Here is a 27,148-nt window from a genome sequence, read left to right as displayed (position 1 = left end):
TGGATGTCGATAAGAATCGTATGGACCAGATATTGAGGGAACACAGCCACAGCGGTCATGTGAGAAGGTCAGTCGCGTGTTCGAGTGGGAACTGTTCTCTGTGTTTTTTATGCCATCGGCCTTGTGGCCATCGAGAACAGAATGTTCGCCTCATCATGCGACCTAAATCTCAAGAAAGGTACGGTCACGTTCAATACAAATCGCAGATTGATACTTCCGAATACGACCACAAGGATTAAGAAGTGGCAGTGACAAATTCAGGAGACCGAAGCACTGACTAGCGTGTCGACCAGGATGCCATAATATAAATATCATCTCGCTCGGTTGAAGGTGCCCCAACTTGAACAAACCTCTTTCTTGTTCAAACTTCAAAGACATGTCTTTTCGTCGTTGGTTCCTGGCAGCGCTGGCTGTCTCTTCCGCCAGTTTGCCTGCTGTCCATGCTGGAAACGTTCAAAAGCCAGGCCTGACCTTGCCTGCAAATGCATCAATCCAACAGGATGCTGTCAAGCAGATTTTTAACACCAGTTATACCGCCTACAAGTAAGTTTTGGGTATTTATGCCTCTACTCCATATTTCCAATGAACGTGTCTTTCACTCAGACAATATGCTTGGGGCCACGATGACCTGGCGCCTGTGGACGAAACGTATGTCGACGGACTGGGCGGATGGGGTGCTTCTATTGCAGATGCATTGGGTACAATGGTAAGTTGCAGATACTATTCGGATTGCTAGCGCGGACTCATCTACTTATTCTTAGTATCTGATGGGTTACACCGTGAGTAACTAATGAAAATTTCGGCGACCTCATCATTCAAGTTGCTTTACGTCAAAATAGGATTGGTTCGAGGAAGCCATAGATTACGTTGGTACAATCAACTTCAACCAGTCCAAGACACCGGACACCGTTAGGTATTGCTTTTGTATTCTATTTCCGCTACGTTCATCTTAGGCTTACGGTATCTTGATTCAAGCGTCTTTGAGACTACTATTCGATACGTGGGAGGGTTCATAAGTGCATATGAACTGAGTGGCCAGAAGTACCCTATTCTCGTGCAGAAGGCACAAGAAGTTGCTGACAAGATGGTATACGGTTTCGTTGGGGTGAGGCTAACTACGAAACTTAAATGCAGCCTAGTCGCTTACGTCTGTGACAGGACAACCCTATTCCTTACAATTACATCAATTTCACCGACAATCAGCCTGCATCTGGCACAGTAAGTCTTCACTTTTCTTTGTTGTTAAGGGCATGCCTAAACCATTTTTCTAGTCAAACGTTGCTCAAGCCGGATCAGTAAGTAGCTGCTGGTTGTAGTTCGTCATGCCGCTAAGGTCTTGTAACACAGCTCACCCTCGAATGGGGACTGCTGAGTCAATACACAAAAAATGACACTTATAGCACTTTGGCCACAAACTCCGTTTTGCATATGATCGGTTTGGTAAGCTATTTCGACATTCACTCACTCATTTTATTTTGGTGCTCAAACGATTTCTAGGCTGATCCAATTGCTGGTATTCCCGCCCAAGGTATTGATCCTGCTACTGGCGAGTCTGTAGGGTCCTATGTCGTAAGTTTATTCCATGGACTCTCGATTTCACTTTTTCTGAGTATTGCAGACGTGGGGTGGAGGAACCGACAGTTATCTTGAGTATTTGATTAAATATGCACGCCTTACGAATACCAACGATACGACTTACGCCGACGCCTGGGCCACTGCTGTGGACTCCTCAATCCAGAAGTTGCTTAGAGTGAGTTTATTTATTTATCTCATGTAGCTCAACGACTCTTTCTTAACATGTCTCCAGAACTCCACAGTTGATGATTGGCTATACCTTGCTGATTTCGATGGTACTAACATTCTCCACGTTGGCTCCCATTTGGCCTGCTTCTACGGTGGTAACTGGATCCTTGGTACGTCAATCCTAATATATATATATATATATCAAGACCACTGCTAATTGTTTTACTCTCTTGCTAAGGTGGGGCGTTACTGAACAACCAGACTATTATTGATTATGGTCTCCAGTTGACTGATGCATGCATGAACACCTACGCGAGCACTGCGTAAGCCACGCTTCCTGTATCATAAGCAGTTGACTGATAACTGACCAAACGGAACAGGACTCAAATTGGTCCAGAGACATTTGCCTACATGTCCAGCGATGGTAATGCTACAGGAACCACTCCCCCTGATGCCGCACAACTCGCCTTTTACAACGAACATGGTTTCTATATCACCACCGCCGATTACATCTTGCGCCCCGAGGTCCTTGAGTCAAACTTCTACGCGTGGCGTGTGAGTGGTGATCAGAAGTATCTCGACAATGCCGCAAAAGCTATCCAAAGCTTCGAGAAATACCTCCCAACTACTGTCGCATACACTGGAATCAATGATGTTAACCAGGTTAACTCGACTAAAACCAATGACATGGAGAGTTTCTGGTTTGCAGAAGTCTTGAAATACTTGTACGTATGAGACGAAATTTTCTGGTCACAAACTCTAACATTGTTCGGTGTATACAGGTATCTGACGTTCGATGACCCCAACAACATCAGTCTCGATGATTGTATGCCATTTTGTTTAATTTCTTCACTTTGTTTATTGACTTGCTCTCCTTTCCAGGGGTCTTCAACACTGAATGCCATCCCTTCAAGGCACCCACCGCTCTCCCCGTTTATGGTTCCGGCAACTTGATCCAGAACTCTCAGCCTTTCGCTTCACAAAGTGGCTCCCTCCCTCAAGTCAGCCCAACCCATTCGTGAAGCTCCCGCCGAACTGAGGAATAACTCGCGATTATAAGCGTTAACTTCTTTCCTGGTGTTGTCTGGGAGAGATCGGATCACATTTACCATACTTCATTTTTTCATACGCATTCAATAAACCACTGTCATGATACAAATTCTTGTGAAATGCATCTACTTAAGTGTGTGCTGAGCAAGATCTGTACGGAACTGGAAGTACACTCCCCGATCTTGCAGGATATATTGGAGATGTAGGCTATATTTTCACCATGCGTTGGCATTTATCGATAATCTGGGTAAATTTCCGAACTATCTGGGATAGTTGTCATTCGGACTTCAAGCATTATATTTTTCTGAGGAGCCTTCTAATATTTTACTTTCCTCACTACAACTTTTGTAGTTTCAATCATTCTCCATCAATTCCAGTAAGTAGTAAACAACATTTTAATAGATACACAATAGCTCTTATATTGAAACCCAAACAAAAAGGAGAGAGCATCTTCGACATGACATTTCCACGATGAAAACGTAAAATAAAAAATGAAATAAAAGAAGAGGTAAACAAAGTGGTAAGCCATACACATACATCATGTCTTCTTAGCACATACATCATGTCTTCTTAGGGGGGGGGGCTCGTAACTACAGTAGATCACGCATTCACAATGCCATGCTTGCGACAGGCGTTGGTGCTACACATCTCACACGCAAAGGCATGCCATCTGCGGGTTCTGTATGAGGGCAGATTGCATGAGCCCGGAAGAGGATGACTTGACAGTCTCTCAACTTACTCATAGTGATAGCAGCTGTAGGTTTAGCCACCTGTCCCACATACGCTGGCTCAAAAGCGAACTTTGCAATTATACCGCTACCCCATGTGTGATTTAGCTTCGAGCGATGATATAATATACGAGAATGGACTTACGCCAAGATAGCCTTCATCTCCATGATGGCCATGGTTTTACCAATGCAAGCATGCGGGCCTGCAATGAATGACAACAACGAAAAGGTGGAGTTGTATTCTTTAGGGAGGTTGAGCCACCGCTCGGGACGGAATCTAGATGCCAGGTTCATTGATTATTGTCACATAACAATGTGATTGTGTGGACCTACTCCTCGGCATCTTCACCCCAAATTTCCTTCCAGGTATTGACGACGCGGATCTACTCAAAGGAAGATGGCATGACGTCCCGATACCCTATATACGAAACACGTACCGGAATATAGAGTAGAGTTCCCTTAGGGACAAACGTACCATCAATACTCTGATTTTCTGCTGCTTTCCGAACAGTCATTGGTACAGGGGGAAGTACGCGCAGACTCTCCATGCTGTTGCAAATGATTTAGTCAGTGATGTAAAGGGTTATATAGAGTAGGGAACGTTTACACAACACAATCAAGCCACTGTAAATCTTTTAAAGTACGATAGTCGGGGCGGGGATTATTAGCAAGTATGGCAGACACTTCATGTCGGAGCTTGTCCTGAGCAGCAGTATCGTTGGCGAGGAGCCAGAGCGTCTTGTATATGGGTTTCAGTTGGTAAAGACTGGGAACAAACACAAGGGGGAACATACCCATGCCAAACCTGAAGCTGTCGTTTCGTGTCCAGCGCCGAGGAACGTCAACTGTAAAGGCAAATTAATCAAGAATCCTTTTAGATTAGTATATCACTGACAACTTGATCCATCATGGCAGTATCACTCATTTGGTAACCCTCGCCTTTGTCAGCTGTACGAGCCCGCACAAGTAAAGACATGATATCTCGTTTAGCCTCGGTATCAGATGCAGCCACGGCCAAGTCTGCAGTTTTTTCTGCTAACATTTGGCGAGATATCGTTTTAATGCGATGCATAGAGTCCATAAGGATGGCCGCAGGACCTTGTGAAGTCGATGTAAATAGAAGCACTAAAGCATACTATCAAAGAACAACGAACGGAGAATAGGAATTTTCTCAAACCAGTGACGGTGATTGTAGCCCCACTGTGAAGCTAGCAAATAGGGAAATCCTGGAATTATCACCAATAAAATGAACCGAGCGATATTGGGACCTGGGTTTTACAAAGGCATGAGCTGGAACAAATACAAATATCTACGAGACAGACGAGCTTACCTGATTGTAAGTCGATCAAGTTCTCGTAAGCTTCTGCAAGTTCATTGTGAGGATTATGTAGGGAATCTGGCTTATAACCGAAGGCAGTCTCGCATATAATGTCCAAAGTCACTTTGCTCACTGAAAAAAAATTAATAAATTCACTGATAATCACCAAATATCTTACGTACTCCAGTCGTACATGAGAATTTCTTTCCCCTTCGCAGGGTCCCTTTCAGCGTTGACTTCAGACCTGAGGATATCTATAAGACTGAAAATTACGTTAAAAATTGACAGTGTAGATGGCATAGTTATTTACCTTTCGATAGAGTCATAATACATATCAGTCTCTGCAAAGAACATTAGATACGATCCGTCGCATGTCAAGACGGGCACCTACGAGCCATCAAATTAGGGATCGAGAAAGCTGGATTCATTGCCTTGCGCATTTGCTTGTGTTCGTTGCCTGTTACCGTCAAAAGCCCGTAACCAGCCACTAAACCAAGGATATTTTTTAAGAAGCTTGGCTAGAGAGTGAGTGAGTTTTAAGCTCTAGTGGCTGTTAAAATAGCATACACGAGGACATTCGAGCCAACCGCTGACGAGTATTCTATGTAGCGCCTCGGGTTTCGTGAATATAAGACGTTCTACGCCTATGGGACCGACAGCAGAAACAACAGGACCATATTTCTTGACCCATTCACGCTGAGGAATGCCGGCTTCTTTGTGAACAATAGCACGCCACTGGCCGATCAAAGGATTACCGGTGGGCGGTCCAGGGAGATGGCGAAGGGGAGAAAGCAAGCAAGGCCAGAGTACAATGCGATATAATGCTCGGTAGCAGATATATCCTGGGAGACGCTGGTATGTAAGCCCAAGAACATTGAGCACTATGGATCAGGATAGGACGAACCAGATATCAAAATGGCAGCGTGATATATCCTAACATTGGCAAGATAATATTTACCGACATCGAAGGCGTGCTGGATAGTGAGGGACATTGTGTACGCTCAAAAAGCTGCGCAGCCAGACCACATATCTTTAAAGTTGTAGAAAGCTTATGATTTTATGCGGGCCGGGTGCTGTCAAGCACACAAATGGTAACAAGACCATGTGTTCCCGACAAAGTTCCTTCCCTACGCAGCAGGTGTAACAAGTGTTTTCGCATTGAAAATACGCGGCCTCAAAGAACGGTTGGTACGAGATAGATGTCATCTTTCAGTCAATGGATCTGCACTAGCGCACATTCCCGAACTGGCATAGTGAATACTTAAGAATCTCAGCTATATTCATATCGATAAAGCGACGTGAGAATTACAACGGAGTTCAAATAATTTCATTATGCCGAAACGACGGCAATCTGCCTGTCTAATATTTTCAAGTCAATTAGAGGTCAGCTAAACTCCTACGTAATAATTTAAATATCTCAAGTTCCGGTCTACTTACTGATATGAATTTAGCTGCTTACCTTAAGAGCACTGGAAACTCCGTGCTACTCTCGATTCACGCCACCATGCATGTCTTTAGCGACATGAGCTAACGCGATAATAATAACATTTGAACCGTCAGCAAGTGTTCTCGATGGACCAGTCCACGAGTAGCTATGACATTGACATTGGTCAGTACAGTAAAATAATTTTTTGCTGATAATTTTCTGGTAAATAGTACTCTTTCGAACACTCAATCGCGAAGGCATTTGGAATTAACTTCCCTGAGGTGCCGATATGTGAAAAGCAAAAAATGCGTGCGCGAGAAACCTCATAATTCATACTGGTCTTGTTGCGTAGTGAAGCCATACAGTATAACAGCTATGTCGTCCCTCTCATCCTTGCTTCATTTGCATCTATAAGCCACTCTTCAGGGAGTGCTAGGACAGCCTCAACGAGATGTCTTCCCACCGTCTTGGTCAGAAAGCTTGGACATTGTTATGGACACTAGTAAGTGAGCCTACCTTACAGCGTTTGGTTTTTTCTCGATGACATCGAATCCCATCCTTAGCAACAGAGTTCCGTTTGGCAGATGATAAAGATCTGCCAGAGTCACGTCCTTGAATCAGAGAGCATCTAGTAGTTTTACAGTGACTTGGAATAAGCTGAAGCCACCCTTGTTATTGTGCCCACTCTCCATAGACAGAGTAGCAGCCTGACACACAATGGGAAGCAAGTGAAGGCAAGAAATAGGCAGCTCACGTTACCAGCAAGTCTTTCCCAAGATCACCTCGTATACATCCAATTCTGCGTTCAGTGTAGTCAGCAACTCTGACACCCTTGTTTCATTCTCTTTTAGCCCGCGTAATCTTTATCGTGTATCAGAACATGGTGCGTGATCCGTGACACCATAACCAGGAACTTACTTTGTAACTAGCTTCTCACAAAGACCCGTCCTCACGGGGGATCGAAATGAAATGTTTGACCGCCCTGCTTGTATAATGCATATTTTCCAGGTTCTACAAGGATCATGCCCTGGATACCATGCACGGCCATATTTCTTCTCGATGTAGTGCCCCCTGGGACCTGGGTGCTCGATTTTGGCAGCATTTTCCGAAATTTCGATGATTGCAATGACTACAAGTCGTGAGTATCGATTTGTTTCGCTTCTCCAGATGAAGTGTGACGACGATACTTGAACCCGAGCGCATTGCAGGATAAGCCACATCTCCACCCACAAAATTATGGCCCTTGCGTTCTTCCGTTCTCAAAATTTGAACAATTGGTGTATTGTCACGGGCTCAGGAATCCAGCATTGGCCGCACCGTGAAGATTAAAACATTGATATCATAACGACTATGGTACATTGTTATCTGCATGATAAGAACCAGGACGACATTTTCATGCTTGTCTCAAAATCTAACGACGATATCCCTTGATTTCGATTGGTTTCCTAGACTTTACCCATATCGATCTCCCCTTCAACTGCGTCTGCAAGCTCGCTCAAAGTCGAAAAGTGCCATGTCGAAGTTTTCTTTCCTTCTTCGCTACCATTGCTTTCACAGCCGCCAAAACCCCGCACTCCAAGTACGCTACCCTCCCTTTCTATCCAGACACTCCTCACCTGTACGCTCGCTGGGACGAAGCTGTGGGACACCACAATGACTTGATCAGGGGTCATGTCGATTGTAGAATGTATAGTTTTGAGTACGTCATTAACAACGGTCCGCGAGACCGAATCGGTGTTACCAGCTGATGATAGTTGATCTTGCGCGTGAAGAACAATAGAAAAGGGAGAAGAGGAAGATGCATTAATAGCCGTGGAACTGGCGGTGAGTGGTGGCGCTGAAGGCTCGGGTGAGCAGAGCATCTCCTCCATCTGCTTCCATCCTGATTTATCAACATTGCTTAGGACGACGAGCTGGAAATGCCGCGCGAGTCTGCGCAGCCCATCCTGGGCATCAGGGAACGGCGGTGAGGCGAGGACATGCTTAGCAAAGGCCGTATGTTCGTCGTCCTCCTGTGCACTAGTCCCCTTTGCGCTCTTCATTTCACCTCCCTTTCCTGCGAGGACCTCCTCCGTGGTAGCAGATGTAGAGGGGCCTGCGCCAGCATCTGTCTTTTCACCTTCAAATGGGTCATTACCATTTCCCTGGCTCGTGTCATCCGAAATACCAGAAACCCTGCGACAGAGTGTGCGATGGGCGAGTGCAAGGAGATCTGTGTACGACATTGTTGGGAACTGAGCACTTAAATCTTTCTCGACAGATGCGAAAGCCAAAAGTGCGTCGTTAGGAGACCATTGTCGATTGCTGGTATCTTTCTGGGTATCAGACAGAGGTGGGTACGTTGAGAGGGCTGACTTGATGCCTTGCTCCACGTTGATAAGTGTACCAAAGACGTCGAGAACGAGGACACGATGCGAGGTCAACGATTTTTGCATTTCTGCGGCTGGATTACTTGGTGAGTGTGATGATTGGTGCTATGATTCTGTGGCACGCAGCATTGCAGCATTTGGAAGAGGGGAGCATGACGTAGTAGGGCTTAAAGTGGCAAGTGCGTTGACTTATTTGGTAATGCGTCTTATAGTGGCTGAAGCGATATCCACAACGCTTGAACTAGACAAAGCACATGTCTGTAAGATAACATTGTCCCCTATCTAATGCTGACTCACATGACATCGCCTCGTTCCCTCTCATCGTTAGGTTCGTGCCAATCAATGTACACCAATTCCCAATACTGTTGTAATGCTCTGAGCACAGCTGCCAGGCCCGACGTCGCGAGACTACATCCGCTAATCTCGGGTACTGACCTCCCCGCCGTGACATACGGATTCCCTACGTTGCTGCGTTATTTGCCCTTCAATTTTTATTGGCTATACCACCACCACAACCGGGGTAGTTGCTTAACAATCATGGACAAATTACCCTCGGCCAGTAGTCGCGATGTTTTGGTCAACTGACTTTGTTAACTTGCGCTCGGATTATCACTTATTCCAATCAGCACCTGGGGCAAAGTTCCATCAGTCCAGATATCTACCACGAGGCGTATTCATTTGTACTACGATGTTTTCGATGCCTCGCTTCAGCCCCTGTCCCAGTAAAAGATATATTTTCGCACATTAAGGCGTTCTTACCTATTCAAGCTAAAGTGGCCCACGATCACACGCTTGTCTCCTTCTATGACATTCCATGCCAGATCAGTTTCGTGAACCAGGAGTATACATATCCACCTGGAGATAACCATTTACAGTAAATCGCTCTCATATCACAAAACGGCCGTGCCCGAGCTATCAAGATGTTGATGAGTAATAGGGAAAAACATTGAACGAGGACGTCATTAACACTGTAAGCATCAAAGGGGGGCCTGGCTTACAATCCAATCAACGTCAACCTGACTTCCTCGATACTAACTCCAGTCCTGAAATGCATAAAGCCTCACACGCGAACCCGACCTGACCGCCAAGATCGAGAACAGCACAGCTGCATTGACGTGGACAGGTGCCAGCGCTGTCGGCACTGTCAGTATCTAAGCACATCAAACTTCTTGGTCAGTTTGGATTAGAAAGATCAGGTGAGCGTCTCCCGAAGCGTAAGCTCCAGCTACTAATCACGTGTCAGTAAAATCAGTAACCTTCCAACTGACATCAGAGATCATCAAAAGGCCGGTCTGGTGTCCAGGAGCATATATAAAGCCGTTCCTCACCCATCTTACCCATCTCCTTCTACTTCCTCTCAGATCCTTCATAGCACCCCACCTCCTTACATCTAACCATGACCCTTAAAATCTACGGTATCCCCTTGTCGACCTGTGTCCGACGTGTCGCTGTTGTCTGCAAGGAGAAGAACGTCCCATACGAGGTCGTCCCCGTCGACTTATCCAAAGCCGAGCACAAATCTGCCAGTTACCTTGAGAAGCAGCCTTTCGGCCAAGTCCCTTACATCGTGAGCCCTTCAGTAGCTCTATCACTGATGCCTGATATTGATAACATGAGAAGGACGACGATGGCTTCGTCCTTTACGAATCGCGCGCAATCGGGACCTACATCACCAGGAAATACGCATCGCAGGGTACCCAGGACTTGATCCCCACCAGTAACGACCCTGAAGTTTTGGCTATTTACGAGCGAGGTCTTTCCATCGAAACCTCTCAATTCGACCCCTCCACATCCGGTTTGGCATGGGAGAACGTTTTCAAGAAGTAAGTCTAATATCCGATCATCACGAACATGATGTTGATGGTCGATGTTAACATTATTAGGATGTACGGAGTAGAGACCGACAAGGCCCGAGTTGAGGAGTTGCTCACCACATTGAATGGAAAATTGGATGGTTACGAGAGGATTCTCAGCAAACAGAAGTACATCGCTGGTGATGTGAGTTATCTATCTACTTTCTTTCTCAAAAAGAAAATTTCGATTTTCTGTTCTCCGTACCGATGTTCCCACTGAACGAGGTCTATGAATCACATTGAAAGAATGCTAATCTACTTTACTCACAGCACGTCACTCTCGCCGACCTGTTCCACTTGCCTTACGGTAGCATGCTCGGATACCAAGGAAACGATATCTTGGAGTCTGAGACGAGGCCCAACGTTGCAAGGTACGTTCGATTTTCTGCACTATTCTTGTCTCAGGCTATATTTGGTACTGTCTTGGTTGAAACACGCTCGAACGTGTTGTAACTATTTGTTTGTTCCGATCCCACGAAAAGCTCGTTCGGTTTTTTTTTATGTGAATAGTTGATTATTGATGTGGTACTCACCACCGTTCTTTCTCACAGGTGGTGGAAGGACATTTCCTCGAGGCCCTCCTGGGAGGCCGTGAAGAACGGCGCATAAAAGCCGTACTCACTTGTGTACAAATACGTCTTAGGGGGAGGCCACCAGGCAAAGAGTAGCAGTCATTGTAAATTGTACATTCTCTTGTACTGTTTTGTTCCCGCGGTGCAGCAATAGAGTTCTTGAAGGAAAAAAGTTGGAATCCTGGTTTTTGATGAAGAAAGGCTGCATCGGTAATCTCCATGCGGTCAAAGCTTCTGATGAGGAGGATTTAGAAAACAATGACGTGAAAAGTGATGCTTTTGGTCCCACACCATTCACTGGATTAAATACATTCAGTAATGATTGTGATCAGAGTTATGCGCTCACTATAGTACGTTGGGAATCGAGAATGTCTGAAGTTGTTTATGACTAAGGCATGATGGGAACGACTAAGTAAATACAGGTTTTGTAGTAGTAGTTATATACTTTCTATAGTATTCCTATGAGTATTCCCATGTAGGTAACAATGTCACAGTCAATGTATGATGATGAAGGTTGCAATATTCCAACATAGTATGGTTGCATTAATGATGGTGAAGCAGCACTCAACAATAATCAGATAATATTAGTTGTGTTCAGAGTGTATGTGAAGTCCTCCCCGAGGACTTTAAGGCTAAAGAAGCTGTTGGAACATTACAACCTTTGTCATCATACATCATCGTACATTGACTGTGACATCATTACCTGTTGTCTGTAATAATAGAGTAACTCAGTCTATTTGGAGAAGACTTATATTCTATTATGATGTACCTGTAATAATAGAGTGACTAAGAAATATTGGGAGTTTGTTGTAATGGTCTATAGTAGCAGTTTGACATACCTCAGTCTATTTGGAGAAGACTGAGGTTGTCGTTACTGAGGTATCCGAGTTTTGCTATTCGAGTGTGGAAATTTAAAATTATGTAATGTGCAAAAAAGCGAAAACAAGGAAAAGATTTCAAGTGTTCAGTGATAGTTTGTATAGTAGTAAATGGATACTAAAACAAATGTAATGTAGTCCATACCTCAACATTACCTACATAGGAATACTCATAGGGTCTTTCCTTTATATACTCACAACTGTTTCATTCATTTTCCCTCTTTGGTGGATTCTGTCATACCTGTGTCACAGTAGCCAGAAAACTCCCCCAAGTCCAAACTCCCGGACCTTCAGTCTTCCCGGAATTATGTTCCTTGTGCTCTGCCACTTGGCAGGACCCTGTACCTAATAAATCTAAGAGAAACTCAGCCGCTGCCTGAGAGGCTATAAAAATGACTGATATTATTTACCTAAGAGAAACTACAATAGATGTCAGTTTAAGGTAATCTCTAATAAATGTAATGTAACATACCTCAGCCGCTGCCCAAGAGGCTATAGAAACGACTGAGGTATTCCTATACTAAACTCCCTACTACTTATAGTAAGAGGTGCTACTCGCTAAGGTATAATGACTCCTAGGGGTACAATGGTGACTCCATGGAGAGGTGGCTATGCTCCATAGAGAACAATGGCTGCTCAAGTTGTTCAGATTGATCTAAGATAAGATAAAGGCTATACAAATAATCAGCTAGGTAATCAAAAAGGGGAAAAAACAGAGAAGGTCTCACCTCAGATCTCGTAGTAGAGTCTGAGGTGATACTGTGAGGAATCAATTTTTCTTATTGCATTCCCATCATGTCGTGGTTATCTGAGTTATTCCCGGTCACTCCTCTCGCTCTTGGACTAGAGATTACACCTGGTACTCTATTACTTTTATCCTTTTTCTTCTTATTCTCCATTCATACTCACGTCCTATCATACTTACAACAGAGGAGAACTGTTATAGACCCTCGAGAAGATATCCAAATGACATAGCAACGATTCAGTGCTATGTCTGGGAATACTTCGGAGGGATATTGATAAGCGAGGAAGGCTGTGAGTCAGCGCCTTCTCATGGGCTTACTGATACAGCCAATCACACATCTCTTATCAATACTTTCTCTCATATGATTAGTAAATACGATAGATCGGACCACTTTCTCTTTCTTTTCCTATTGGTTAGTCAATTGGTCAGACCACTTTCTTAACTCTTCCCTTTCTCGGTCTGACCCTTGTTATTCACTATATAAAGAAGTACATACTCGATGTATTATTCTTTAGTTCAATATTAGTTTGGATTTGCGCCTATATTGATACTCTTCAACTCTCATACCCTGCTTCACCGCCTTTCAGCAAGGACTTGACAGGTATATAACGTCACTGATGAGTTCAGTTTGAAGGTATCAGATGATGGCAAAAAATGCAAAGAATTGGACGAGAGCGGTGATGGTAGATAAGACATCCAGTTTGAGAGGACTGAACGACGATAGGTGTGGTAGTATGGATAGTAAAAGGTTGATGATGGTAGTGAGGAGAGGGATAGAGATGTGAAGAAGGTGATGATGAGGGTTTTAGACTGGTGCAAAGGCAACAACAGTCTTTTTCAGGGTGTAGTGGAATGGTTTTCCAAAGTGTTACTCTGGAAAAGAATTCGAAGATGGGTGAGTTCAATATTCTGTTAGGCAACGGATACAAAGCTATATAACAAAGCACAATGCCTGGTCAAGTCCTTGCTGAAAGGCGGTGAAGCAGGGTATGAGAGTTGAAGAGTATCAATATAGGCGCAAATCCAAACTAATATTGAACTAAAGAATAATACATCGAGTATGTACTTCTTTATATAGTGAATAACAAGGGTCAGACCGAGAAAGGGAAGAGTTAAGAAAGTGGTCTGACCAATTGACTAACCAATAGGAAAAGAAAGAGAAAGTGGTCTGATCTATCGTATTTACTAATCATATGAGAGAAAGTATGGATAAGAGATGTGCGATTGGCTGTATCAGTAAGCCCATGAGAAGGCGCTGACTCACAGCCTTCCTCGCTTATCAATATCCCTCCGAAGTATTCCCAGACATAGCACTGGATCATTGCTATGTCATTTGGATATCTTCTCGAGGGTCTATAACAGTTCTCCTCTGTTGTAAGTATGATAGGACATGAGTATGAATGGAGAATAAGAAGAAAAAAGATAAAAGTAATAGAATACCAGCTGTAATCTCTAGTCCAAGAGCGAGAGGAGTGACCAGGAATGACTCGGATAACCACGACATGCTGGGAATGTGATAAGAAAAATTGATTCCTCACACAGAGGAGTTCTTTTGTGGTGTGGGTCACAGCCACATATTCAGCCTCTGTGGTTGACAGTGCAACCAATCCGAGAACCATAAGATGTGTGAGAATCCTGACTCTTATGCCAAACTAACAGACAGTCAAGGGCTCAAATCACAAGCAGGGTTTTTAGCAAGTGAATAAAGAGTTAATCAACAGCTAGGGAGTATGTACATGAAGTAGCTGGTATATATACTGAGGGACACATGTAAGTAATAAGGCACTGACTGAGCAACATGCGTAAGGCATGAGGCACTTTGTAAGTGTCTTTGTAACTACATCATATGTCATGTGATTGATCACGTGACTATGATAAGATAAGATTTGGAGAGATTATAGATATGATAGCTCCATCATTGTTATCAGTAGAAGTAGAGGATTGTGACAAGATGGTTCCACCATCTAACATGATGACATATTCTGAGATAGCGTGCTGCCATCAGCATCACAATAACTGGTAAGTTCCCCCCTTTCTGGTCCATAGCAAACCCAGAGCTCACGTGTACCCTTCAAGTACTTCACCACTCTTTTTGCTGCCTCCAAGTGCGCCTTCCCAGGATTTTCCACAAACCTCAAAAGTATAGCTACAGTGTGCACAATATCTGTAAGGAATCAATTTTCTATTGCATTCCCACCATGTTATGGTTATGCAACTCCTTCCCTGTCACTCCTCTTGCTATTGGGCTGAAAGTTACAGCTGGTACTCTTTTACTTCTATTTTTCTTTTTCTTATTTTCCTTTCACACTTGTGTCCTATCATACTTACAATGTAGGAGACTCTTCTCCCATCCCTGAGAAGATCTCCCAATGGCATAACTCCAATCAAGAGCTGTGCTCAGGAATACTTTGGTGAGAGATTAATCAATGATACAGACTGTGACTCAGTGCCTTCTCATGGGGTCATTGATCCAGCCAATCGTACATCCCTTACTAAGAAATCTTTCTCACATTATTAGTAATTATGATAGATCACACCATTTCTTCTCTTTTTTACTACTGGCTAGTTGTTTGGTCAGACCACTTTCTTATTCTTTCTCTTTTTGATCTGGCCCTTACTATTCACTATATAAGGAGTAGATGTATTTGATGACTTCTCTTTGTTGGACAGTTGGACGCCCACAGCACTAAGCTGCTCTCACATATCACAGATCTTATCAATGTGAGTACGCATGTCAGTCTTTTCAGAGTAGTGCAGGGGTGCTAACCAATCTCTCAGTTCAGATTGGACCAATTCGGTCTTGTTCTCATTTTCCTGGACAATAGATTGCCACATCTTGGCAACAGTCGTCTTATGGAGAATATTTTGCAGTGTTGAGTCTGGAGTTGTGCGGCCCAAGATGTTTCTCACGCAAAACTCCTTCTTTGTCCAGGTAGCCAGGACCTCATGTTGGGCCTGGGTCATTGTTGGTGCTGTTCCACCAGGTGACGGTTTGGGTGCAGTACCCAGTAAGTGCTCAATGCACTTTTTATCAGCCAAAACCCATTCTAACCTCATTTTGTATATAGACCAGTTCAAGCCATCAGGCTCAAGCTTCGGCACTCCTAGTGACTCCTTGTTGTTGACATTGTTAACAGGGCTCATAACCTCAAGTTGTTTGGATTGATCTAAGATAAGATAAAGGCTATACAAATAATCAGCTAGGTATTTAAAAGGGGGAAAAACAGAGAGGGTCTCACCTCAGATCCCGTCTGAGATGATATGTGGCAACCAGGCCCTCTTTATAAGTAAGTAAAAGAACAGAACTCCTATACCAACAGCTGCTTTATCAGAGACTGGGTTTATCCAGTTTTATCAGTACCTTGCTCCCATACAATACCCCAGATATCTGCTCTGATCTCCTACCCTGGACTTTCAGTCCACCATACATTTTTTCTGCACATTTTTATATTCTGTAAAGAATCAATTTTTCTATTGCATTCTTTTGCTTTTATCTATCCTATTATACTTACAATGTAGGAGATCCCTCTCCTATCCCCAAGAAAATAACCCAATGGCATAGTGCTGACCAAGAGCTATATGCAGGAATACTTCAGCGAGAGGTTAATCAGCAATATAGACTGTGACTCAGCATCTTCCCATGGGTTTACTGATCCAGCCAATTGTACATCCCTTACTAAGGACTTCTCCCACACAGTTAGTAATTATGATAGATTGTACCATCTCTTCCTTTTGATTATTGGCTTACTGTTTGGTCAGACCACTCTCTTATCCTTTCCTCATTTTGGTCTGACCTTTGTTGTTTATTATATATAAGGAGTAGATATTCAATGTATCATTCCTTAGTTCAATATTAGTTTGGATTTGCATCTATACTGATACTCTTCAACATCAATACCCTGATTCATCACCTTCTGCAAGGACTTGGCCAGGCATTTGTTATTGTTATATAGCTTCATATTTGTTGCCTAACATGTTCCTCATAGATTCTGTAGTATAGACCTTATGGTACAGCCCTCTCACATACAATTTCTCCTCACTAGATAATTGTCTGCATGGAACTCTGTACCTACATTACGAGTTACTCCTTACAAACTCCATTCCCTCTGATAGTATATAAGTTGTAACTCCTGTACTCTATTCCTGCAGTTTGAATATCAACTAGTTTCCCTACCCTCTTTACCATGTCTCCTTCTAAGATTATTCTGGCCCTTCTCTGAAGGGCCTTTACTCCATCCTTGTTGCTAGGGATGATAAAGTTCAGTTCGGATAAATGGTTCAGAACTGAGAACTGCAAAACTGGACCCTAGGTTCAGGTTTGGTTTGGTCCGGTTCTCAGTTTCTGAACCTTGGTTTGGTCTGCAGTTTGGGCATTTTTGATTTTTGCTATTGCCCAAACTGGGTTTGAACATAGCAACTGTATAGTACAACATGTACAAACAACCTGTAGTAGTATATAAACCACAATAGATCAAGGAGACTCCTCAGCGAGTCCTCCTATGGTTTACCCACAACAAACTTGGTCCTACCCCAAAGGAGATTATCCTCTCCTTCACTCATCCTTCTCTGCTTGTTCTTGTTGTGAGCCAGAGTATACAAACTTTGGTTGTTACAGATACTGAACAATTTTTGGAAAATTTCTCACAATATGAGATGGTTCAGAGGTTCAGTTCTGGTTTGGTTTGGTTCAGGGTTCAGAAAAAAATGCCTCTAAACTGAACTGAACTGGACTGAACTGAACTTTGACATCCCTACTTCAGAGACTCAGATCTCTGGCCTGTGGCACAGACATGACAATCATATGGAATTTTCACAGTATAATACATTGGTATTTTTAGTTTTCAAAGTGCAATGTTAAGTGTAGTAATATGCTAATTGGTATTACAGTAATTCCTGGACCTGTAGGTTCCAGGTTTGCATTTCAACATTGATGCTGGATTTTTTAGCAGACATTTTTAGTTAAACTGTACAATTTCATGTAATACTGCAATGTGCTACATAAAAATTGATTGAAACAGTTCTGAAAGGCATGTGAGGTGACAGTCAGGTCCAGGTGATGGTATATAACACTATAAGCAATTACCAAAGTAAGTTGTAACACCAGAGATGCAAATGGAAAACTCTAGGAGAGTAATATTACAAAAAGATGTACAGTCACACTAGAAGCTCCACCGAAAATTAAGGCATCATTATCGAAATGGAAACCAGGATCCTTCAGGATCAAGAATTGGTCTCCTTTGCTGATCTAATTCAATTTGTTGATGACAGTCTATATCTTGTAAACAATCAGGAATATTCATTCTTTCTGGCTTAGACAACACTTGAAAACGCTCAATAATGCACGCGACGTCGGGACTGGGCAAAAAACTTTTAAATTAACCCTTCGAATTCCGAAGAGCTCCGCCTGATTTTGTCTGCAGTTGTGACCTAGTGTGACAAGTACTTATAGTTGCCACTGCACCATTTTGGTTTCGTTCCGCTGCTACAACGCTTTCTCTTCAAGATTTTATTTTTACATAGGGTTCTAGACAACTCAAAATGGGATAGACTGGAGACTTTCCGAAGGCTCTCAATTTACGTAATTGTGAGTTATTCATCTTCTCCTAACAATGAATGCAACAGTTGTCCAACGATATAAGAGTATTGACTGTATATAGACGCCTACCTATCTTACTGTCCTGAAATATATTAAGTCTCGTGCAGACTTGACTTGATCGCCAAGGTTAATGACAGTAAAGTTGCGTTGGCCGTACTGTGTCACAGATATCAGCATGAGTAAGCACACGGAAATTATTCTTGGTCAGTTTGATTTAAAGATTTCAGGTGAACGTCTTTCGAAGTGTAAGCATGCCGTTGCGTGTGTAAGCCCCAGCGACTCATCAAGTGTTGACTACAGTCAGCAGAATTAATAGCCTTGCAACTTCAGAGACTGGTCTGGTGTCCAGTAACATATATAAAGAGCCGCCCCTCGTCGATCTGACGCATCTCATCTTAGTTCCTCCTGTTCAAATTCTTCATAGCACCCCACCTCCTCACGTCCAACCACAATGACCCTCAAGATCTACGGTGTATCCATGTCGACCTGTGTCCGACGCGTCGCTCTTATCTGCAAGGAGAAGAACGTCCCATACGAGATCGTCCCCATCGACTTCTCCAAAGCCGAGCACAAATCTGCCAGCTACCTTGAGAAGCAGCCTTTTGGTCAGATCCCTTACATCGTAAGCCCCTCATGAGTCCTGTCGCTGGTGCCGGATTTTGATAGCATGAAAAGGACGATGATGGCTTCATCCTCTACGAATCGCGCGCAATCGGGACATACATCGCCAGGAAATACGCCTCGCAGGGTACCCAGGGCTTGATCCCCACCACCAACGATCCTGCAGCCTTGGCTCTTTACGACCAAGCTCTTTCCATTGAAACCGCCCAATTCGATCCCTCCGCATCCGGTTTGGCATGGGAAAATGTTTTCAAGAAGTAATCCTAATCATTCCATCATCACGAACACGATGTTGATGGCTGTTTTTCACGTCATTAGGTTGCACGGAATCGAGGCCGACAAGGCTCGGGTTGAGGAGTTGCTCACCACGCTGAACGGAAAATTGGATGGTTACGAGAGGATTCTCAGCAAACAGAAGTACCTCGCTGGTGATGTGAGTTTTCTTTCTTTTCTCGGTTATAGGACGACTGGACTGCCTGTCTTCCGTACCGATGTTCTCATTCAACGAGGTCTATGGCTAATCTACCTCTACTCACAGCACATCACCCTCGCCGACCTTTTCCACCTGCCTTACGCTGGCTTACTTGTAGTACAAGGATACGATGTCTTGGAAAAGAGGCCCAACGTCGCCAGGTACGTTTGATTTTCTGCACTGTCCATATTTATATTTGGCTGTCTTGGTTGGATCATTTCTAAACGCGTCGTAATCGTTTTGTTTATTTCCCGATCCGGCGAGAAGCTCGTTCAGTTTTTTTTGTTTTGTCTTTAATATGACCGGTTGATCATTGATGTGGTACTCACCGCCGTTCTTTTCTCTCACAGGTGGTTCAAGGACATCTCTTCGAGGCCTTCCTGGGAGGCCGTGAAAGAATTCGCATAATCCCCGCCATGCTCACTTGTACAACAATACAGGGGAGGTTCGGGTGATGAAAAGCAGTCATTGTAGCTTGTACATTAACTTGTACCACGCTGTGCAGCAATAGCATCTTGTTTAAAGAGAAAAATGCTGGAGTTCTAGTTGTCGCCGAGGAAGGCGCGCATCGATAATCTCCATCAGGCCAGGACCAATGCTGATGAAGAGGATTTTGAAAACAATTACTTGAAAAGGGATGTTTTGGAACCGCATATACCCCGCCGCACATTGCCCCATGCTGAGAGACTGCGTCCATTACAGTTGCATCATTGCTGGAAAGAAACTCGAAGCAATCAAAAATAATCAGATAACGTTGTATAGACACTGGGAGGCCATATGCCTAGAGACACCAGGGCCGCCTAATCACAAGAGTTGCGCAGTAACACAGCTCATTGACAGTTAATGAACTGAATATTAGATCTTATCTCTCACCAGATACAGTAAGATGGGCTATAACGATAGGAACCGTCTGATCCGTTTCCCAAGAAGCTCACTTGGGTTTGTTCGATAAGGCAAATGCGAAGACCGTGGCTGCCAAATCGCTGACCCTCAGCGCTTTGAAATAAATGTGTTGAAGAGTTTCAAAACAACTTGGAGGAGATATCGATCGTGGACTTATTTCTCGCATATGCGAGTTTTGACTTTGTGCTACATTGTCTGCTCAAGGAAAGACGGTATTAAAAGATAGGTTGTGTGTTTAAAAGAGTGTCATGCATAAGACTGCGGTCCTAGGAGTAATATGTGCCTTTTTCAAGAAAAAAGTCCAAGGCAAATATATCAGCAGAACGAAAGAAAAAGGATTAGGAAAAAGACAAGAAGCCAAAAGTCAAAAAGAAAAATAATAAGTCAAGATGTGACAATTCCACCAGTGAAATCGTCAAAGTCACAACCAAAAGGAAAAGAGTAAGAGGCCCAGGAAACAAGACTGCTTCAAAAGCCTCCAGGTAATGCGAGCACCGCGTGTTCGAATCCTAACCGTGTCCTCTTTGGAAGTTCGGCAGGAGAGCTATGTCTCCTGACTTTCCGTTCTTCCTCGTCATTCCTGTCCATCTCTCCGCATGGGGGCGGAGAACGACGCCTGATAGTAGATAGCATGTCTCTCGCGGCGTATGCGCGACCAAAGGCGTGAAGGTTAGTCTCAGAGAGAGCAACAGGCGACGAATTACAAGTACGGGGAACTACCATAGTAGTGACCTCGAGTTTAGGCGTCAAAGGCGCCCTTGGCGAAGCGGGTGGGGGCACCGATGGTTTAGCATCAGCAATGTTCTTTCCAATAATCGGGGACGGAGTCCTAAGCGGCATATGCAGCCTACCAACAGAGAGCTGGGGCCTCGCGTCCTGGTTCCCATGCGTAACTTCTGGGGCAGCTCTAGACTGCAGGAAAGCAGGTAACCGAGATGAACGCAGAGGCTCATCTACTTTAGATACGGGGTTTTGGATAACACCGCGGATGCCCATACGGGCCGTGATGTAGTCCAGAGAAGGAAGGCGTGCAGCAGATTTCGTGGATTTGGTTTGAACCACAGTTGACTTGTTTGTCCTGGTTTTCAAAGCCGATTTGGATTGAGCATCTCTAGGCAAACGGAAGTCTACTTGTTCAACCCACGCATCATGTAATTGCTGGTATTCACCACTCAAACACTGATTATCTTCCGTAGCACACTCGAATAATGAGAGAGGCGAGCTGAGCCCAGGGGATGGCATTGTGTAGTGGAGAAGGGAGGGAGATTCGGGAGGAGTCTTGGGAGTGTAGACTGCTGTCGGCGATGGAGGGGCCTGGATCTTTGAGAGGAAAAGAGCACGGCGTTCGACTGAATGATACGAGCATGTTATAACCCTGTCTAAATTCATGAGAAGCGATAGAAAAAGAAGTACCTTGCTTGCTCCTGTGGTTCTTAATAGCAAGTTCTTTACGCAGGTCAGGCACTTTCCTCGTGCCGATCACAGACTGCCTTTCGCGAGTTGCTTTCAACATATCGTTGAAACGTCCACTTTCAAGACCCTTTCCACTGGGCTGACAATCCTGAGGACGAAGGGGAGACGACTGCCTGGGAAACCTTGTGTCAGCGGATGTTGGGGGAGGCGTGAGATGCTGAGGCCTATAGCCATCATCTTGGTCTGCTTTTGCAAATTGAAAAGGAGAGAAAGGTTCGACTATTGGGTCCTGAGGGGGGGCGAGAGAGATGGAGATGGCGGGGATGGGTTTAGGAGAGATGGCGGGCTGCATGAGGAAGGATATGTTATGAAGTGAGCACGTTTGCAGAATTAGGGTGACCCAGCACCAGGAAGGAAAAGGAGAAAAGAATAAAAAGACAGGGGAACGAAAAAGGGCGGGGAATGAGAAATAGAACGGAAAGAAAAGATGTAGGAAAGACAGAAAACAACGGCGATGATGGTTTAATGTTTGGTTTTGCAACCAGCGGCCGCGGATAGACACATTCCACGTTTCCAGCGACGCTCCTCTTGCGTTGCCCACGGAAACAGAACCGCTTCAAACCCCGACCATGCCCTCATCCCCTTGTAAATACACCCATCCTTGTACTCAGCTCACTGCAATGCCAGCTGCCTTTGCAGCATAAGACGATATATCGACACCTGCTAGTCGCAGCAGCTAGCGCTAGCGTCCGCAGATCATTCGGATTTATTTGCAAATATCATTGCACAGTTCAAGGTAAGGATGCGGTGGCAGTGATGCTCGTGGAGACGATCCAGGTGACACGCCCTCGCCTACTCTGCGACAGCGCCATCCTTTCAACCCTACGCAGTCATGCTCTGCCAAGCTCGGTTTCAGTCTTCGAGGCATATCGTGCCCTTGGTCTTCTTGGCTATTAGCTTTTAGTAACAACAGACTCGGAATAATAATAACATTCAATTGGCGATGCGAACTAGGTAGTCACAGATATTGGGAACTCCCTTATGCATCTACTTTTTCTCGTCTCCATGCTAATGTCAATAAATCCTCAGGCAGAACTTGTCACAGCAACCCAGGAAGGTCTCGACGAAATATCTTTCCACCATCTTCGTGTAGCGTCAGCTTTCCTGTAATCTGTATCGTTGTAACAGAATGAACGTACCTCGATACGTTGGGTCTTTTTTCAATGACGTCTAGCCCGATCTTTACCAGGCGTGTCCCAGCTGGAAGATGGAATAGGTCTGCAAGCGTAATCTCCTATCATTCAAACAGTCAGCATTCTCCAATGGTGTTGCGATGTCCCCTGCAATGCACGCGAGGCGAGAATATATGAAACTCACATCGCCAGCCAGGTACTTCTGTTTCCCAAGGATCTCTTCGTACACATCTAATTTGGCATTAAGCGTACTGAGCAGTTGAGCCACCCGTGCTTCGTCGGGATCCGTTTTAAAGAATCTGGATAAAGTAAGGCGCCATCAGTGCCTTGAAGCCCTCCTACACAAATGCTCGCAACACTAGGCGTACATCTTTTTGGCAATCATCTCGAAGGACAAGCCTGATGCACTGGGGTCGAAATGGGACATCTCGGTTGCTACTGCCTGCTCGTATAGTGCATGATCCTGGGGATCTGATGGGACCAAGCCTGGGGTCCCCTGTGCGGCATACTTCCTCGCGATGTAAGCTGCGATTGGGCGCGATTCGTACAGGACAAAGCCATCATCATCCTGATAACACACCGCCAATTAATCGTTGGTCAACAAATAACAGAGATGCTCTAGCAGACGGATGATGGGTAACTCACGATGTACGGAACCTGCCCAAATGGCTGTTTCTCTAGAAATCCTGCCGATTTGTGCTCATTGGCAAAGAGATCGACCTTGACGAGCTCGAAAGGGATATTCTTCTCGTGACAAACGACCGTGACGCGCTGCGTGTTAGTCGAGAGAGCCATGCCATAGAGCTTGAGGGTCATTGTTGTTGTGATATCTGATTATCAAGTGTTGTGACGATAGATTTTGCAAGGTTGGCAGATGCAATGTTGTTCGGATCGAAGGAGCTTTATGCTATACTTGAGGACCCCTGGCCACCGAGTCATATTAATGTCCGACAACCAGCATATGTACTCTGCGATCTTCACGAATCTTTTACTGGGTTAGTCAGCGCCATTAGCTGAGTCTCCCTTTTGCAGTGTCGTTAATGCCATATTAGTCAGATTGATTGGCTCATGAGTTCCTCTATACGAAGGGCCTGGTGATTCAAACCTGCGTTGAAAGAGATTCTGTGTAAACCCAGAGCTGATCATGAAATGGAGCGATATTCGTACAACGTTAAAGCTGAGTACTGCAATTGAGCAACTGAGTGGGGATATTTGGTCATGATATCTACATATAATCCAGTGGTGTTATAAGCATAATCGTTGCAGTAAGCCAATTGCAATAATCTGTAGTACGCATTTACTACTCTGGCACCTCCGATACATCTTCTGCGAGATAAAAACGCGGAAAAAGATCTACCACTTTCAATTCCACGCAAACCCTTTCACAGATTAGTACGGGGCTGCAGCAGACTGGCACTGTATTACAAAATAAGCAATCAGTCCCAGGTGAGGTTGGTATAGTGCCGGTACTCACAGCCTTCAACTGCTCTAAATACCACGAGCAAGACGGCATGTCTGCCTTCTCGAGACACTTGGTGAAGTCCCTTGCCTGTACTTCACAGCTAACACCTTGGCTCTGGTAACTCTGCTGTTGCACAGGCGGTGCCTGCTCAACAGGAGCGGGTGCAGAGGACGATGAACCAAAGAGCATCGATGAGAGCCCATGGCCGATGGTGGATCCTATTGCAACAGAGCCAGCTGTGGCAGCCATCTGAGCCATCATGCCAGGTCCCGAGGACTGTGCGGGTGCTTGGGTATGTGCAGGTGCGGGTGCATGTGCAGGGTTGGAGTGTGATTGGGCACCAGCTGGGAGTGCGGCGGTATGGGCACCTCTTGACTGAGCTGGGGCAGCAGGACGAGCAGCGGGGGCAGCACGGGAACGAGATTGGCGCTGCAAGTGATGACTTGAGTAACTGAGCAATATAAAGATTGAAAGATAGACTTACAGGCATGATTCAGTAGGTTGCGTTCGTAATTAGTGAGTAGTGAGTTCGTAGAGAAACGTTGAAACTGGAGAGAACTCAGGCTTGAATTCACACGAAAAGCTGATTTTTTCATCGGCCAACGGGCAGAGACCCTTATATATCGCCTTTCCCCGTGAACGCGTAATATTCTCGGCGCAGACCGGCCAGTCAACACGTAGGCTAGGTTCCGGAGCATTCTCACGCCTTCCCGACTAGCGGGAATAACCATTTCGAGAAATTTATTAACGCAGGACATTCGAGAGTCGTGCTCGCTGTGTCTGACGACGACCAAGACGGCGGCGAAGCGAAAACGGAAGGCACACAGCGCGATTAGAGCGATATTATCTGCGGGAGAATGATAGTTGGTCGTGCCCAGCTTCCTTTTACAGCGAGGTCGCGATGTTTTGACCTTGCTACACCTCTGCTGTCTGGGACAAGCAGGACCATCACTAGTGCCAGGATACACAGGTACTATTGTACTCCAGTTCATCGTTCCAGTTCTCGCCATAGCCCATACATCATCACATCTTCACCCGGTTTTTCTCGCGCATATGCACAGAAAACCAAGTCATCACCTTCAACCACTCGCCATACAGCTCCTCGCCCTCCAGCGCCGTCATCGACGCTAAAGACATCCACAACGTCTAAACCTTCTGCTACCGCGAGTGCAACCTCTTCAGCAACCTCTTCTACGCCCATAAATACCGCGACACCGAATCCAAGTCCTCCTTCAGCCAAGGCCAAGAGTCCATCGCTAGTGCGGAGTCTACTGGGTAAGAAGTCCGGCGATGGTGCCTCCAAAACTGGGCTCAAGGCAAAGTCGACCGATGCCCAGATAGCAGAACTGGAGAACATGATGAAAATGCCTCGCCATTTTCCTACCACTGACATGTGGGGTCAAAAAATGCTTACCCTTGGTAAGTACCGCAACCTGCATCTTTTTTACTAGTATCACCAGGACTGATGAAATCTCCGCAGATGTCCAAGTACCCCGTGACTTGCGTGCAGTCATCAGCTTGAGACCTATCTCTGTTTCTACCATCTTTGATGCTATCAAGGACAATACAGGCAATTGGATGAAGAATGTTTTTAGGTGCTTCAGTCCCTACTTTTCCGCTATCCTGCCAGTACTTATCTCATTATTCCACGCCCTTTTCCTTCTATCCACATCTTTTCTCTCCCATGTTCTCTAGTATGTTCACCATCGCAAAGGCGAACGCGTTTCCGGACATAACTGTTAAATCACCTTGGTCGAGGCAGCTCTTCAAAGTTGGTAGTTATATGAAAGATGCTTGGGTCTCGCCCTTGATTAGAACAGCTAGCATCGCATACGTGGGCATGAACAATGCCGTCGCTGAGTACGCCCCTCGTAGCTTGTCTATCGTGTAACGTTAATTAATCACTATTTGAAACAGAAAAAGCATACAGGGGATCAAAAATACCACCTCTGACAACATGCAAGCCAAGCTTCTGAAGCTTGTGCGCAGCCGTGATCCAGGACTCATCTATCACTGGCGATGTATCAGCGAAGCCAGTCCTACACGCATTGTCTCTATCCGCGCTGCAGAGGGGTATCTTGCCCAAGAGCCACCTAAACAAGGGAACAGACTTGTCATTCACGCGCTTGTCAGGTTCGATTCATTCCAGGTAAATGTTTACAGCCTTCCGTTTTGCGTCTTGGCTGACACCACCTGTTCTCGCCAGACACTACAAGTATTTACGAAGAAGGGCGTACCGGTTGATGGAAAGGAACCCATGAGGCGGCACGTCACCGAGTATATGGTATTCGAGAAGCGGGGATGGTATGACACACCATGGACCGTGAGGGAACAGCTATACGAAAAGGTGGAAAAGGTTTAGGACGTGGTACGTGGAAGGTATTTTAGTTGGTGATTGTTTAAGGGGTTGTGCCAGTGCTTTAATCTTAATAGATCTAATTTCATCCGATAGAATGGAGGAAAGGATATATGATCAGGTTCTACGTACTTGAGATTATGTATTTCACCTAACGTTTTATCTCTTCCCACTGACTTAGGGTTTTAAATTTGGTGACATCGTCAGATCGAGTATCGCGCTGATTTGTTAGGGTAAAAAGAGGATGCGGAATAATCATCGATACATCATTGTCGGGTATAAAGACCTCCACCAGTTTACACAACATACATCAATTCTTCCAATTTCTGCAACAATTTGCATCTTCACAGTGACTAACATAGGTTCAGAGCAATAGTAACTGTAGCCCTGGTAAGACTGGTATCGCTCGCCGCTGTAACTTTCTGATAAGAAACCTTCGAGGCTGGGCTT

At 44.9% G+C, this 27,148-nt stretch overlaps 8 protein-coding genes across 8 annotated transcripts; 4 read left to right on the top strand and 4 right to left on the bottom strand.

Annotated features, from left to right (window-relative positions):
- Positions 1-123: 123 nt before the first annotated feature.
- On the top strand, positions 124-2,904 carry SERLADRAFT_445448 (glycoside hydrolase family 47 protein; the record flags this gene model as incomplete). The annotated part of the gene is made up of 13 exons (XM_007313842.1): positions 124-543; positions 604-706; positions 840-913; positions 976-1,105; positions 1,272-1,295; positions 1,348-1,440; positions 1,498-1,569; positions 1,619-1,750; positions 1,808-1,913; positions 1,982-2,066; positions 2,124-2,468; positions 2,526-2,569; positions 2,626-2,904. The coding sequence occupies 13 exons, from the start codon at positions 377-379 to the stop codon at positions 2,763-2,765; spliced, it is 1,515 nt and encodes a 504-aa protein (XP_007313904.1).
- A 497-nt stretch (positions 2,905-3,401) lies between these two features.
- SERLADRAFT_433629 (uncharacterized protein) lies at positions 3,402-5,831 on the bottom strand (the record flags this gene model as incomplete). The annotated part of the gene is made up of 15 exons (XM_007313841.1): positions 3,402-3,472; positions 3,533-3,609; positions 3,667-3,798; positions 3,855-3,904; positions 3,959-4,070; positions 4,129-4,259; positions 4,316-4,366; positions 4,417-4,619; positions 4,676-4,789; positions 4,852-4,971; positions 5,022-5,101; positions 5,150-5,180; positions 5,231-5,357; positions 5,407-5,681; positions 5,744-5,831. 15 exons carry the CDS (start codon positions 5,829-5,831, stop codon positions 3,402-3,404), a joined length of 1,662 nt encoding a protein of 553 aa, XP_007313903.1.
- A 1,750-nt stretch (positions 5,832-7,581) lies between these two features.
- SERLADRAFT_457721 (uncharacterized protein) lies at positions 7,582-8,743 on the bottom strand (the record flags this gene model as incomplete). Its single annotated transcript, XM_007313840.1, has 1 exon — positions 7,582-8,743. One exon carries the CDS (start codon positions 8,698-8,700, stop codon positions 7,711-7,713), a length of 990 nt encoding a protein of 329 aa, XP_007313902.1.
- An 839-nt stretch (positions 8,744-9,582) lies between these two features.
- On the top strand, positions 9,583-11,232 carry SERLADRAFT_457720 (uncharacterized protein; the record flags this gene model as incomplete). The annotated part of the gene is made up of 6 exons (XM_007313839.1): positions 9,583-9,830; positions 9,878-10,201; positions 10,255-10,457; positions 10,518-10,632; positions 10,758-10,858; positions 11,039-11,232. 5 exons carry the CDS (start codon positions 10,031-10,033, stop codon positions 11,094-11,096), a joined length of 648 nt encoding a protein of 215 aa, XP_007313901.1.
- A 7,187-nt stretch (positions 11,233-18,419) lies between these two features.
- Positions 18,420-19,896, top strand: SERLADRAFT_354146 (uncharacterized protein; the record flags this gene model as incomplete). Its single annotated transcript, XM_007313838.1, has 7 exons — positions 18,420-18,457; positions 18,506-18,523; positions 18,579-18,900; positions 18,945-19,156; positions 19,218-19,332; positions 19,438-19,532; positions 19,722-19,896. 5 exons carry the CDS (start codon positions 18,730-18,732, stop codon positions 19,777-19,779), a joined length of 651 nt encoding a protein of 216 aa, XP_007313900.1.
- A 512-nt stretch (positions 19,897-20,408) lies between these two features.
- On the bottom strand, positions 20,409-22,239 carry SERLADRAFT_457716 (uncharacterized protein; the record flags this gene model as incomplete). Its single annotated transcript, XM_007313837.1, has 2 exons — positions 20,409-21,623; positions 21,688-22,239. The coding sequence occupies 2 exons, from the start codon at positions 22,037-22,039 to the stop codon at positions 20,743-20,745; spliced, it is 1,233 nt and encodes a 410-aa protein (XP_007313899.1).
- A 211-nt stretch (positions 22,240-22,450) lies between these two features.
- SERLADRAFT_457713 (uncharacterized protein) lies at positions 22,451-24,928 on the bottom strand (the record flags this gene model as incomplete). The annotated part of the gene is made up of 7 exons (XM_007313836.1): positions 22,451-22,830; positions 22,887-22,981; positions 23,065-23,179; positions 23,249-23,448; positions 23,526-23,985; positions 24,048-24,771; positions 24,827-24,928. 5 exons carry the CDS (start codon positions 23,694-23,696, stop codon positions 22,773-22,775), a joined length of 639 nt encoding a protein of 212 aa, XP_007313898.1.
- A 160-nt stretch (positions 24,929-25,088) lies between these two features.
- Positions 25,089-26,873, top strand: SERLADRAFT_457702 (uncharacterized protein; the record flags this gene model as incomplete). Its single annotated transcript, XM_007313835.1, has 5 exons — positions 25,089-25,761; positions 25,823-25,937; positions 26,038-26,202; positions 26,260-26,491; positions 26,549-26,873. The coding sequence occupies 5 exons, from the start codon at positions 25,200-25,202 to the stop codon at positions 26,702-26,704; spliced, it is 1,230 nt and encodes a 409-aa protein (XP_007313897.1).
- Positions 26,874-27,148: the final 275 nt, after the last annotated feature.

The sequence above is a fragment of the Serpula lacrymans genome (genome assembly GCF_000218685.1).
Source record: "Serpula lacrymans var. lacrymans S7.9 unplaced genomic scaffold SERLAscaffold_2, whole genome shotgun sequence".
Taxonomy (NCBI): domain Eukaryota; kingdom Fungi; phylum Basidiomycota; class Agaricomycetes; order Boletales; family Serpulaceae; genus Serpula; species Serpula lacrymans.
This window is presented reverse-complemented; position numbering and strand designations above follow the sequence as displayed.